Source organism: Salvelinus fontinalis, chromosome 12, assembly GCF_029448725.1.
Source record: "Salvelinus fontinalis isolate EN_2023a chromosome 12, ASM2944872v1, whole genome shotgun sequence".
NCBI lineage: Eukaryota > Metazoa > Chordata > Actinopteri > Salmoniformes > Salmonidae > Salvelinus > Salvelinus fontinalis.
The window spans coordinates 15,399,335-15,414,032 of record NC_074676.1 but is presented as its reverse complement, the minus strand read 5'-3'; the positions used below and the strand labels follow the sequence as shown (position 1 = coordinate 15,414,032).

Genomic DNA, 14,698 nt, shown 5'->3' with positions numbered 1-14,698 from the left:
GAGTGTCGCTTAACAGCTAATTTCGGGTCTCTCCAGAGATGTTCGATCGGATTCAAGTCCGGACTCTGGCTGGGCCACTCAGGTACTTTCAGAGACTTGTCCCGAAGCCACTCCTGCATTGTCTTAGCTGTGTGCTTAGGGTCGTTGTCCTGTTGAAAGGTGAACCTTTACCCCAGTCTAAGGTCCTGAGTGCTCTGGAGCAGGTTTTCATCAAGGATCTCTCTGTACTTTGCTCCGTTCATCTTAACCTCTATCCTGACTAGTCTCCCAGTCCCTGCCGCTGAAAAACATCACCACAGCATGATGCTGCCACCACCATGCTTCACCGTATGGTTGGTGCCAGGTTTCCTCCAGACGTGACGCTTGGCATTCAGGCCAAAGAGTTCAATCTTGGTTTTATCAGACCAGTGAATCTTGTTTCTCCTGGTATGAGAGTCCTTTAGGTGCCTTTTGACAAACTCCAAGCGGGCTGTCATGTGCCTTTTACTGAGGTGCTTCCGTCTGGCCACTCCACCATAAGGGCCTGATTGGTAGAGTGCTGCAGAGATGGTTGTCCTTCTGGAAGGTTCTCCCATCTCCACAGAGGAACTTTAGAGCTCTGTCAGAGTGACCGTCGGGTTTTTGGTTAGTTTAGCCAGGCGGCCAGCTCTAGGAAGAATCTTGCTGGTTCCAAACATCATTAATTTAAGAATTATGGAGGCCACTGTGTTCTTGGGGACCTTCAATGCTGCAGTAATTTTTTGGTGTCCTTCCCCAGATCTGTGCCTCGACACAATCCTGTCTCGGAGCTCTACGGACAATTCCTTCGACCTCATGGCTTGTTTTTTTCTCTGACATGCACTGCCAACAGTGGGACCTTATATAGACAGGTGTGTGCCTTTCCAAATCATGTCCAATCAATTGAATTTACCACAGGTGGACTCCAATCAAGTTGTAGAAACATCTCAAGGATGATCAATGGAAACAGGATGCACCTGAGCTCAATTTCGAGTCTCATAGCAAAGGGTCTGAATACTTATGTAAATAAGGTATCTGTTTTTATTTTTTAATACATTTGCAAAACTTTCTAAAAACCTGTTTTCGCTTTGTCATTATGGGGTATTGTGTGTAGATTGACGAGGATTTAATTTTTTATCCAGTTTAGAATAAGGCTGTAACGTAACAAAATGTGGGGGGGGGGGAATCAAGGGGTCTGAATTCTTTCCGAATGAACTTTGACCCTGTCGTGTCCATTGGCATGGTAACCTGACTGTGACAGCATAAAGAAGGTGCAGTAAGTTCTCACCCAGCCTTCTCAGTCTCCAATAGGCAACCCAGCTCCTTCAGCTTTCCCTTGACCTCCGACCCCTGCTTCTGGAGCTTCTGCACTTCCTGCTGGGCCTGTTCCCTGGCAGCACGCAGCTCCACCCCCTCCGCCTCCGCTTTCTGTCATACACGCACAAAGAAAACACAACACACAGCCATTTCAGTGACCTCAGTGACTTTCTACTACAACCCTGTTACCAAAATGTGTGTATGAGCTAAACCCCTTCATATTGTAATAAACAAAAATCTAATGTGTGTGAGTGTGTGCATTTAACTGACCTTGGCCCGCACCTCCAGCTGCTCTACGCGCTGTTCTGAGATCAGTAGTTCGTCTTTGACCTCCTTCAGACTGGCCTCCAGCTGGCCACACTGCTCCTGTCTCGCCTGCAGCCTCTGGCTCTGCTCCTCCACACACGCCTGGCTCTTACTCAGCTCCTATAAGGACAGGAGAGATAAGGTTACTGGGGGCCCCATGAAAATTCTCTAAAAGCGCATCCTTCTTTCCTTGAAGTAACCATTGACTAGACCTGATTGGACAGGAGAACACAAGAGCTCCACCACATGACATTCCCCTGTCCTGTCTAATCAGTGATTACTTCAAGGAAGGAAGGATTTACTTTTAAAGACTTGGAATGGGGCCTAGTGTAACAGTATTGTTTCTGTCTCTCCTCGCCCCTACCTGGGCACATCGATAACAGTCACCCTCGAAGCATTGATACTTATCGCTCCACAAAAGCCGCGGCCCTTGCAGAGCAAGGAAAATAACTGCTTCAAGGTCTTAGAGTGAGTGACGTCACCGAATGAAACGCGATTAGAGCACACCTCGCTAACTAGCTATCCATTTCACACCGGTTATCCTAGCCCTCAGCTAGGGCATATTGCCCCACAGACTCAGGTTCATTTGAGAAAATAAATGAATCGTTGATATTATGTCAAGAGACGGATCTCCATTGAAGGAGTATTGTGGTAGATCAGATTTCCATCTAGTATGAGTCTATTCTGCTGACGTCACCCATCTCAGCCTGCAGTACTATGAGTGAGCTGACCTCAGACATAGACACTATGGCTGACCTGCTGCTTGTCCTGCAGTGCATGCTGGGCTGTCTCCAGGTGGTTCTCCAGGTCTACTCTCTGGGTTGCCTTGGCGGCCTCGGCCGACAGCAGCATCTCGATCTTAGCCTTCAACTGGGGAAACAACAAGACAACTTGTCAGTGCCAGAATCTGGCTGAGTGGTAAACGTTCTTATCGCTATGGTTGAGTGGTTAACACTCTTCACATGACCGTCTGGCGACGGGGGTTCGACCCCCAGCTCGGCCACTTCTGTCTGTTCCTCTCTCCTGTCAAGGGTAAAGGGGGCGGTAGAATATTTCTCCAGCCATAAGTCCATTCACCCTACCTGTGTGTCCAATTGGGCCACCTTCTCCCTGCTCTCGGTCAGCTGGGCGTTCACTTCCTTTATAGAGGTCTCCACAGCCTGGGCTTGGTCCTGTGCCGCCCGCAGGAGGGTCTTCTGCTCCTGCACCTGCTTGTGGAGGTTGTCCTGGGCCTGCTTGTGGCTCTCCGATTGGTTCTTCAGTTTGTCTGTCAGGTGTGTGACCTATAGCCCCAAAAACAGAAAGATAGCAAGACAATTTGTTTTCTCTCAGATCATGATTAGGCCACTGTATGTTTTTACTGTGGTACATTGGATCACATCAGTAGTGTTCTTTTAACACTACCTCAAAGCAAATCAAAGTTTATTGGTTCGGTACACAGATTTGCAGATGTTATCGGCACAGTGAAATGCTTGTGTTTTCTAGCTCCAACAGTGCAGTAATACAAAACAACACACATAATCCAAAAAGTTGAAAGAAATTAAGAAATTAATCTAATTAAAAACCCAAATAGCACTGCAACAGTAATCCACATGCAATCTATGCGTCGACACTGGATGAATTTACACCTATGCACATGAATTGAACAACACACTTCTACGGTTCATCGTACTGCATTACGTGTGTGCTCTGTTTTGTGTGTGTGTACACGTCTGTCTGTGCATGTGGGCACGTGGGTCTTGCCTGCGTCTAGGGCTGGGCGAAATGGCCAAATTATCATATTTCGATATTTGTCTCTTCTAAATACGCTTCATGAGTAGTGCATGATACATTCTTTCTGCTGATTGTTTTATACTGTTCAACCAAAAATAAGCAGTATTTTTTTATGGATTCAATGGCAGTTCTTACTTTCGCCACAAGGGGCATTGTGCTGATTTTTATGGTGCATTTGGCACCGGCGCTGCCTCACAGGCACTATTTATGACAAAAAAGTACATGTGTGCAGCTCTTGCTAGCACATTAGCAGTTCTCTACTGTTAGTTTCATACTGGCGGTAAGAACAGAAGATTGCCACCCTTTTTTGTTTTGTTTCATCACTCAGTTATTACATGTACAGTAATTTCCGGACTATAAGCCGCTACTTTTTTCCCACGCTATGAACCTTGCGCTTTATACAATGACGCGGCTAATTTATGGATTTTTCCCGCTTTCACAAATTCATGCCGCCAAAAAACTGAGCACCGTCACATAATGTGACGTAAATCGAGCGCGCTCAAACTTTCCATCATTCTGATTACGGTAGTCATTTTGTCACCCTCATCATGGCAAAGACACGGAGAAATGTATATGATGCAGCTTTCAATTTGAAGGCGATCGATCTGGCTGTTGGAAAAGGAAATAGTGCTGCTGCACGGGAGCCTTAATGAGTCGATAAGACGTTGGAAACAGCAGCGTGAGAAACTGACTTAGTGCAAAAAGACAACAAAAGTTTTCAGAGGAAAGAAAAGCAGATGGCCCGAACTAGAAAATGAGGCTTGGATGAGTTTGCCTCCGGATGAAAGTGAGGAGAGCGCAATGAAAACGATCCAACATCGGATGAAGCAATTCTGAGGCTATTCAACTCCGACACCAAAGGAGATGACTTCAGTGGTTTCAGTGCACAGGAGGAAGATAGTGACCAAGGACTTTCTTGGTAGGCTATTGTTTACTGCTATTTAAAAAAAAAAAAATGTTACAAGCCTGTTTCGTTAAAGCCTATTTATTTTTGTTACAAGCCGTGTTTCGTTAAAGCCTATTTATTTTTGTTACAAGCCGTGTTTCGTTTAAAGGCTGTGTAAAGTTCATTTGTTTCAATGTACCGGTAGGCACCTGCGGCTTATAGACACGTGCGGCTTATTTATGTACAAAAAAAATATATATATTAAATTCAGTGGGTGCGGCTTATATTCAGGTGCGCTTAATAGTCCAGCAATTACGGTATATTACATTTAACAGACCAAACATTGAAATAATGTTATGTAAGGTAAAGTAAAGTAAATATCCATACCGTGCATCAATATCGTATATAGTAAAATACGGTTTATCGCCCAGCCCTACCTGCGTCTGTAGTGTGTGGTTCTTCTCCTGCAGCTGGTTGAGCACGGCCGTCTCTCCCTCCCCAGCCTGGATCTTGGCCACCAGGTCCTCCCTCTCGGCCTCCAGCTGACTCACGCTGTCCTTGGTCTTCTGCAGCAGGGCCTCCAGGTTCTGGATCTTCTGGTCCTTGTCCCCGATCTGACGCAGCACCTGCTCCAGGTCATTCTAATAGGACAGGGACAAAGCGGCAGAGGGAGAAGAGTCAAACAAACGTGTTGTCTGAAGCACTTTCTAAGCAGACATCCTTAGTCATGTTCATTAGGCATCAGACAGGAAAAGAAATTGACTGAAACAGGGTGGGACGACATGGACTTGTCCAACAAGAAATGTTGTTTTCTGTTTTGCTAAGGTGTGCCCTAGTAAATGCGACCTTGTACTAATGTGTGGTGGGTTTTCTGGTGCTGAGCATCACTTCACATAGGTTCTACTATACACACAGTGAAAGAGGTGAGTTGTACTGACAAAATACTTTTCTTGAACTGCTACGTTGACATGTCCGGTAGTACCTGTGCCTCTCTGAGCTTGGTGTTGGTGTTTTGCTGCAGGCCCTGGAGCTCCTGGTGTTGCTGCTTAGCTTTCTCCAGCTGGTGCTGCAGGTCCAATGTCTTACTGCTGTTCTCCTTCAACTAAAGCAAGACACACATGCAGAGGTCAAACCCAATACAGTACCTCTGTTTATGGCCTCATTCTGAACCCCCACCTATAGAGAGTCACTTCTAATAGGCAGGCCAATCTATAAAGGACCTTGTGCAACAATCCCAGGTCCTCCTATGTCCATATCCATCATATAACAGTATCGGTCTCTGTTCAACTCTACCACTCCCATAAAAATACGTGGTCAATATGACTGCTGGTCCACCCATCAGAGAACATGTTAAAGGGATACTTCGGGATTTTGGCAATGAGGCCCTTTATCTACTCAGATTAACTCCTGGATACCATTTGTATGTCTCTGTGTGCGGTTTGAAGGAAGTTGCTAACTAGCGCTAGCGCAATTGCTAACTGGCGTTAGCGCAATGACTGGTAGTCTGTAGCAGATAGCGCAATGACTGGCAGTCTATGGGTAACGCTAGTTAGCATTGGCTCGCAAAACTCTCTCTAACTTCCTTCATACTGTACACAGAGACATACACATGGTATCCACAAGTTCATCTGCCTCTGGCGATCATTGCCAAAATCCCGAAGTATCCCTTTAAATGGGAATGTTCGTTCGAGTAATTCTGTGTATACCCATCCTATACGAAATTCATGTGGTGTCCCTACCTGTTCCTCTGAGCGGGACAATTTGATCTGCAGGTCGGCGGCTTGTTGCTCGCGGTCCTTCAGTTTCTCCCCAGAGAGCTGCCTCTGCTCCTTCAGACGGCCCTGCACCTCCCCCAGCTGCCGCTCCGCCTCCAGTAGCTTAGCATGCAGCTACAACACAGAGGAGGGGAGGGAGAGGATGGGAAGAAGGAGACGGGAGGAAGAGGGAGGCTTATACCTAATATACGGTATCATTGATAAGCAAAGACTTGTGTGTCTGACCTATGTGTTTACCTGTGTGCGTCTCTCACTCGCACCTGTGTGTGTGTGTGTGTGTGTGTATGTGTGTAGGGTTATAGGCATGTGTGAGAGTCTGACACGTAAGTTATTGGTGTCTGACCGTTTGCATGTGTTACTCACGAACCTGGCAGATCTCACTCTGCTGCGCCAGGCCCTGGCTCTCCCTCTCCTCCCTCTGCTGCTGCAGCTGCTTCCTCTCAGTCTTCACCTCCCTGTGCTTGGCCTCCAGCTCAGCCACCTCCCTTCGGAGCCTCCCTGCTTCCTCCCCCCGCTCCCCCAGCTCTGCCTGGGCTCTCTGCAGGCTGGCCTCGGCACCCACTGCCCGGGCCTGGAGCTCTTGCACCTCCAGCTCCCTCTGGTGCAGGCTGGCCTGGGCTGTCTTCTTGGAGACTTGCTCGGCCCTCAGGCCTTCCTCCAGCTCCTGAAACTCCTTCTCCCTGCGCAGCAGCTTCTCTGAAAGCATCTGGAGGGAACCAGGGGGGGTAAAGTGATTAGCTAGTGATTACGGTCCTGTGCGGCTCCGTCGGTAAGACGATGGCGCTAGCAACACCAAGGTCATGGGTACAACTCCGGCAGAGATCATCACAAACACATAGATGTATACGCTAACATAAGTTACGTAAGTTGCTTTGGATAAAAGTCAGCTAAATGGCATATATTAACAGGTTGTGAAGAGAACTGTTGTTTCAGAATGTTATGAAAGACAGAAACGGATACTCTGAACAGATAAGCATGATGGGCAATCTGCTAAAGGGCGTAAGAACCTTCCTGCTTCTGATTTCAAGGTCATGTGTAATAGAAAATCTAAATGTAATGGAAAGTGTTATACACACAGCTCCTTAAAATATTTGACATTGGGAGATGTTGACTAAAGTGAGGAAATTAGGATTAATTTAACAGGACTCTTATTAACAGCTCAGTTCCTGTTAAACAAAACAAAATGTACAGATACCTTCTCACGTATCATAGTGACATTGATAGTTCAACCTCTGAAAAGAACACTGCATCCCTACAGAGGGGGCTGGAATTACATTCCAGAGGAATACATTTCACGACAGGAACTTGAATACCGGGCTGTGTGTGTGTGTGTGTGTGTGTGTGTGTGTGTGTGTGTGTGTGTGTGTGTGTGTCTGGCATGTGTGTCTGTGCGGTAAACTTGGCACAAGGGCAATGATATATAATACAATGGTGTGAACAACAGTGCTGGTAACTGGGGGACATGACTGGGACAAAATGCCAGACACGGATCCTTTTCCCCTCCGGACCCACAGCAGCTGAGCCTCATTTATGAGTGGCTCTATCGCTCCCTCTTCAACTTCTTCCAACCCCTCTGTCCATCCATGTCCTTGTTTCAACATTGGTTCATATCTCCCCGATTTCTCGCAGTCTCCTGTCTTTATGCATTATTTTCTTTCTCAACCTCTTTCCTCCCCTCCCTCGTTGTTTCACTCTATCCAGTAACCACCCCTTCTCTCTGTTTCTACTCAACTTTCCTCTGTCCTCCCGTCTTTTATTTTATAAATACACTGCTCAAAAAAATAAAGGGAACACTTAAACAACACAATGTAACTCCAAGTCAATCACACTTCTGTGAAAACAAACTGTCCACTTAGGAAGCAACACTGATTGACAATAAATTTCACATGCTGTTGTGCAAATGGAATAGACAAATGCACATGTTCCACAGTCATGCATCAAAACTTAGGACGCTAAAGAAGCCTTTCTACTGACTCTGAAAAACACCAAAAGAATGCCCAGGGTCCCTACTCATCTGTGTGAAAGTGCCTTGCTGCAAGGAGGCACGAGGACTGCAGATGTGGCCAGGGCAATAAATTGCAATGTCCGTACTATGAGACGCCTAAGATCGCGCTACAGGGAGACAGGATGGACAGCTGATCATCCTCGCAGTGGCAGACCACGTGTAACAACACCGGCACAGGATCGATACATCCGAACATCACACCTGCGGGACAGGTAGAGGATGACAACAACAACTGCCCGAATTACACCAGGAACACACAATCCCTCCATCAGTGCTCAGACTGTCCGCAATAGGCTGAGAGAGGCTGGCCTGAGGGCTTGTAGGCCTGTTGTAAGGCAGGTCCTGACCAGACATCACCGGCAACAACTCCTATGGGCACAAACCCACCGTCGCTGGACCAGACAAGACTGGCAAAAAGTGCTCTTCACTGACGAGTCGCGGTTTTGTCTCACAAGGGGTGATGGTCGGAGTCGTGTTTATCGTCGAAGGAATGAGCGTTACACCGAGGCCTGCACTCTGGCGCGGGAGCGGTTTGGAGGTGGAGGGTCCGTCATGGTCTGGGGTGGTGTGTCACAGCATCATCGGACTGAGCTTGTTGTCATTGCAGGCAATCTCAACGCTGTGCGTTACAGGGAAGACATCCTGCTCCCTCATGTGGTACCCTTCCTCATCCTGACATGACCCTCCAGCATGACAATGCCACCAGCCATACTGCTCGTTCTGTGCGTGACTTCCTGCAAGACAGGAATGTCAGTGTTCTGCCACGGCCAGCAAAGAGCCCGGATCTCAATCCCATTGAGCACGTCTGGGACCTGTTGGATCGGAGGGTGAGGGCTAGGGCCATTCCCCGTAGAAATGTCTGGGAACTTGCAGGTGCCTTAATGAAGAGTGGGGTAACATCCCACAGCAAGAACTGGCAAATCCGTTGCAGTCCATGAAGAGGAGATGCACTGCAGTACTTAATGCAGCTGGTGGCCACACAAGATACTGACTGTTGCTTTTGATTTTGACCCCCCCTTTGTTCAGTGACACATTACTCCATTTCTGTTAGTCACATGTCTGTGGAACTTGTTCAGTTTATGTCTCAGTTGTTGAATCTTGTTATGTTGATACTAATATTTACACGTTAAGTTTGCTGAAAATAAACGCAGTTGACAGTGAGGACGTTTCTTTGTTTGCTGAGTTTATGTACAGTGCATTCAGAAAGTATTCAGACACCTTGACTTTTTCTACATTTTGTTACCTTACAGCCTTATTCTAAAAAGGATTAAATTGTTTTTCCCCCTCATCAATCTACACACAATACCCCATAATGACAAAGCAAAAATCAGGTTTAGAAATGTGTGCAAATGTATTAAATAAAAAATCTCCAAAATGTTCCACTTTAGAAGTGAGCACTGCGAGAGATTAATTTACCGGTTTTATTTGTAAGTTGAGGGGAGAGGTATTTTCCTCACGAACAATCTCTCGGACAGTACCGGCCAACTCCTGTTGTCAGGTGTTGAGAACCACCATTTTCTCCACAGGTGTATTGTGAACGGACAGATTATGTTAGCTGCTGGAGCAAAATAGACCTGATAGTTGTTCATTGTAATACAGTGAACGTACTACACCTTAATACTGTGTTATATGTTGACAATTCTTTGAAAATAAGTTTCTTTATTCATAGTTATTTTGCAAAAGAAAGCCACAGGAAAGTCACCCGTTTCAATGGATGCCACCGGAACCGGAAAATCACGTTATTTATCCCACAATCGTTTAATTATTTTTATTTATTTATCTTTAATTTAACCAGGGAAGTCAAAATGCGATGTACATCTCTTTTTCAAGTGAGCCCGGGTGGGGGTTCCGTGGTGGGCTATCTTCCAGCTCCCTAATCCCCCCTCTCTCCCAGACACTTACTTGGGGAACAGACAGCAGCTGTGCCGGCAGCACGACCAACACGCCTGACACAGGGGGCCTAATCCCTATCTGGCAACTAAAACAAAGGCCCTTAAAGTTGAAAGCCCCACTTGGCACATCGCTGCTGTTACCTGCAGTCGTATTTCAGCCCAAAGTGACAGGTTGCCTTAGCCGGGGTATGACAGAGATGAACCCCCTGCTGGTTTAGTTGTGTGTTTTGTCAACATGTAGAAGTTGCCAATGAAAGCTCATCACAGGCTGGTTACAGCAGAGCATTGAGATGGACAGGGTGGTACGTGAGGAGGCTGGGTTAAGAGACTTAGAGAATGGCCTGGCAAGGCTACCACGTTTTAGCGAGGGGCAGTTGGTAAGGCATGTGTGAGTAGGGTAAGCGCAAGTGTGAGTAGGGTTTCATCTGTTGTTAGGATTGTAAAGGTGTCAAAAGAAGTGTCTTAACGGGAGGCAAATTGCCTGAATTTGGGATGGTGGTGACATGGACTGATGGAGCATTGATTAAACTACAGGGAAGTATTAGTTGTGTGAAAGTGTGTGTCTGTGGAATTGTGTGTTACCTGGCTCTGTTGCTGCAGGTTGTTCAGAGAGCTCTGGAGTTGGTGAATCTGCTGGGTGTACACGGCTGCCTCCTGAGGTCCCTTCTCTAGCTCTGCCTTCAGCTGGGAGATGGTCTTCTGGAACACACACACAAAAACAATGAGATACTTTACTTTGTATACATGAAAAGCATTCACATGCCATGTGACAGCATCTGGTCGAGTGGTCAACACTCCAGACTCAGGAGGACTACATATGCCCACTGGCGACGGGGGATTAAGCTCAAATAAAAACATATATGTAAAAAAGCATTCATATGCCACAACTTGGCATTCTTGAAAAGACAAGACAGCAAGGTTACAGGGCATCCATACAGAACGAAGAGCAAGCCGAGCAAGGAATCACAATTGGTATGAAGTCACATAAACACAAACAAACACACAGGGAGCAGGGACACCTAAAAGAAAGAAATCACATTCCTGAAAACATATTGTCACCGAAACATTGATTCATCCATAAACTGGTGAGGAAATGAAGGGGCAGAGTAAAAAAGGAATGCTTTTTACCTCCAGTTTCCGGATCTTAAAGCAAGGGGAAATGATGGAGAGAATGGGTGAGGAGAAGTGGAATTAAAGAAAGGGAAGGGAAAGAGACAGGTAAACACTGGTAGACAACACATAGAACACCAGAGTTGAGCTGAGCAAATGGGTCAGAGATTAGGCGATTGGTTTAAATCATCTCAACATCCAACCAACTGGGTATCAATGACCAACCTTTCTTTGGAAAGACGAGTGATTCAATCTGCACATCGTCCAGCTAGGTGACCCTCGTGAGCAAGCAGGACGTGGTTGTTTTTGTTACAAAGTTGGGGTTATTAAGCGGATTTACTAAAGCCGGGTGAATGGGTAGTTTAGTCTAGCACAGTTAAAACAGCTGGAGGACAGGGGGAGGTGTGGTCAAGCCCAGGCAAGACATGGGTGGATGGGTAATGTAGTCTACTAGCCCATGTAGGACTACAGGATGAGCCAGGCAAGACCCCCATGAACCTACGAGATTTATTCACAATGTATTATTCCATTATAAAAGGTCCGGTGAGTCCTTAACAGTAGCGACCTTCAATGAAATGTATTCATATGCAAAATATTTCAGCTTTTTATAAACTGAAGTGATGCAAGTTGTGTCATCTATTAGGAGAGCCAATTAAAAAAGTATTTTTTTTGTGTGTGTGTGTGTGTGTGTGTATAAAGCTCATTTAGCATATTTCTGCCTAATTATCTATGTATTCATTCAATCCCTTATTGTGCAGTTGAATATATCAACCAGAGGTCTGTATTGCAGTCCAGAGAAGAGACTGATGGGAAGTGGGGACTGGCAGAGCGAGAGAGATTGAGGGGGACCTGGAGCAGACACAGGTTGCGTCCAAAATAGCACCTTATTACCTATTTAGTGCACCAGGGCCTAAAAGCAGTATACTATTTAGGGAATAGGGTGCCATTTGGGATGAACACAGTCATAAACACTCACAGCTAGTCTTCTCCTTCTCCCAAAGTCTTATGGGTTCAATAATGCATGAAATATCACTGAAGTATGCAAAGAGACACTGCAGGATTGGGAACGTGAGTTCAAGCCTCCCTTTATTCAAAAACATTGAATATGAAGGTTATTGTGGCCAATCTGGAGCGTGTTTGTAAGTGTAGGTGCTAGGTGAGGGAGAATCAATGTCTAATCAGGGTTTACGACTAGGCAAAGGTTGTAGAATGAGAGTAAAGGTTTTCTGTTTATTGAGAAATTGTTCAACAAAAACTTCATATCCACTTGGAGAACACTTGTATGATGTCAATGCCATGTGAATGGAGTATGTGACAATTCAACAATTGTTAAAGGGAATATAAAACCTTTAGTTTTTATTCACTTATTTACATAGTTTTCTGACTGTGTATGTGATAGGGATGTGCTTCTCTCTTCACAAGCACAATTCGATACGAATCTATACTGAACAAAAAAATAAAACCCAACATGCAATAATTTCAAAGATTTAACTGAGTTACAGTTCATAAGGAAATCAGTCAACTGAAATACATTTAAGAGGCCCTAATCTCTGAATTTCACATGACTGGGAATACAGATATGCATTTGTTGGTCATCGATACCATGAAAATAAAACAAATGGGCCTCCCAATACGCCTTGGATCTCGTCACGGTATTTCTGTGCAATCAAATTGCCAATAATAAAATGAAATTGTGTTCGTTGTCCATAGCTTATGCCTGCCCATACCATAATCCCACCATGGTGACATCAGCACTACATTACATTGGAGGGGGTTTATGGTAGAGAAATAAACATTCAATTTTCTGGCAACAGCTCTGGTGGACATTCCTGCAGTCAGCATGCCAATTGCATCTGTGACATTGTGTTGTCTGACAAAACTGCACATTTTAGAGTGGCCTTTTATTGTCCCAGCACAAGGTGCACCTGTGTAATGATCATGCTGTTTAATCAGCTTCTTGATATGACACACCTGTCAGGTGGATGGATTACCTTGGCAAAGGAGAAATGCTCACTAACAGCGATGTAAACACATTTGTCCACAACCTTTGAGAGAAATATGTTTTTTTGTGTGTATTGGACATTTCTGGGATCTTTTATTTCAGCTCATGAAACATGGGACCAACACTTTACATGTTGCATTTATATTTTTGTTCAGTGTAGATACATGGGCTAAGATACGATACAGCAACGATACTTTTAGTTTGAAACGATTCGGTGCGATTGAATTTGATTAATGGAAAGAACCGATGCGGGAAGAATACGAATCAATGCACTAAAAACTGTTGCATGAACATATTCATTTTCCATTTTAAACTAACATCTATCTGATAGTGAGCTGGATCTGTCTGAGTCGACTTATGGGACTCCCAATCACGGCCAGTTGTGATATAGCCTGGATTCTAACCAGGTTGTCTGTAGTGACGCCTCTTGCACTGAGATGCAGTGTTTTAGACCGCTGCGCCACTCGGGAGCAGTGTGTATGTAAAGATGATTACAAGCATGTTTACTGAAGTCTCCCTCTGCAAACAGAAGAGCCAAAGCACTAATTGACTAGCTGACCTAACACCTTGGGCCTGCCTTGCACTGAGGAATAGTGAAGATACTAGCAGTAAAAACTGGACCAGTAACACAAAACTAAACCAAGAGCAAGACGTGCCATTCCCCCTGCAGCCTTACCTCTGAGCTGGTGTGGTCAGCCTGCAGCTGCTCATATTTACTCTTGAGGTGTTCTGACTCCTCCTCCCTCTCACGTGTCATCCTGTCCATCAACGTCTGCACCTGAATCAGCTCCTTCTGCAGTACCCCCACGTCCTCCACTCCTGGCCGCTGCAGCTAGTGGGCAGCAGAAGGATCAGAGGTGAGGGCAGAGGGGGAAGAGGTTTGGGGGCAGCGAAGAGGGGTTAGGGTAAAGGTTTGGGGTGAGGTTCATAACATCATAAGTGCCTTTTCTGTCCTCTCCGACATAGAAATGAATGACAATGGCAAACTATCTTTACTACCTAGAAAGAGATGGTAACCCCAGCAATCCCAGTCATGATTCGTTCAACTTCCTTTATCATAAAATACATGGTTACATACACTTCACTCTGTTAAGACAAATCTAGTCCTCTTTCAAAATAGACATTCCTTGTGAAAAGTGCAACTCCATGTATCCATAACAACAGTGAAAAAAGGACCCTTTTAGGAGCAAACATCTATGAAGGCTCCAGGATATTCAAACCAACAACAAATTGGCTTAATTTCGGTTTTTATCAGTGAAACCCTCTTTTAGCTTTATCAGTCGCTGTCATCTTTGTTGACAAATGCGTTTCCCAGAAACTAAAGCCCATCATCCAATGTGTTTACTAACAACAAGTACTGAGTAAGAGGTGAAAATTAAAGTCAGGAAATATAGTCTAGTATGGAAGTTAAAATCTAGGCAACAAGCAAATGATAATCAGTGCAAGATGGTTTCAAATATAACATTGCGTGTTTGTTTTTGTACACTGTGACATGTCTATAGCTGTACAGTATGTGTAGAAAGGTTCCTACCTGTATGTGTGCAGGTATGTATATATACAGTGGCAAGAAAAAGTATATGAACCCTTTGGAATTAACTGGATTTCTGCATAAATTTGACATACCATTTTTATCTG

At 45.2% G+C, this 14,698-nt stretch overlaps 1 protein-coding gene across 3 annotated transcripts in view; it reads right to left on the bottom strand.

Annotated features, from left to right (window-relative positions):
* The window catches only part of LOC129866870 (early endosome antigen 1-like), a 44,398-nt gene that overhangs the window by 13,211 nt on the left and 16,489 nt on the right, over nt 1-14,698 (bottom strand). For 2 of the 3 annotated variants that reach the window (XM_055939876.1, XM_055939878.1), the window contains 11 exons: nt 13,740-13,895; nt 11,080-11,094; nt 10,534-10,650; nt 6,422-6,760; nt 6,019-6,168; nt 5,262-5,381; nt 4,717-4,920; nt 2,703-2,903; nt 2,377-2,490; nt 1,585-1,740; nt 1,286-1,425 (listed from right to left, as the gene is read on the bottom strand). In XM_055939876.1, coding sequence (XP_055795851.1) covers nt 1,286-1,425; nt 1,585-1,740; nt 2,377-2,490; nt 2,703-2,903; nt 4,717-4,920; nt 5,262-5,381; nt 6,019-6,168; nt 6,422-6,760; nt 10,534-10,650; nt 11,080-11,094; nt 13,740-13,895 — 1,712 coding nt within the window. The remainder of the gene's footprint in view (nt 1-1,285; nt 1,426-1,584; nt 1,741-2,376; nt 2,491-2,702; nt 2,904-4,716; nt 4,921-5,261; nt 5,382-6,018; nt 6,169-6,421; nt 6,761-10,533; nt 10,651-11,079; nt 11,095-13,739; nt 13,896-14,698) is intronic. The other variant, XM_055939877.1, reaches the window with a different exon arrangement.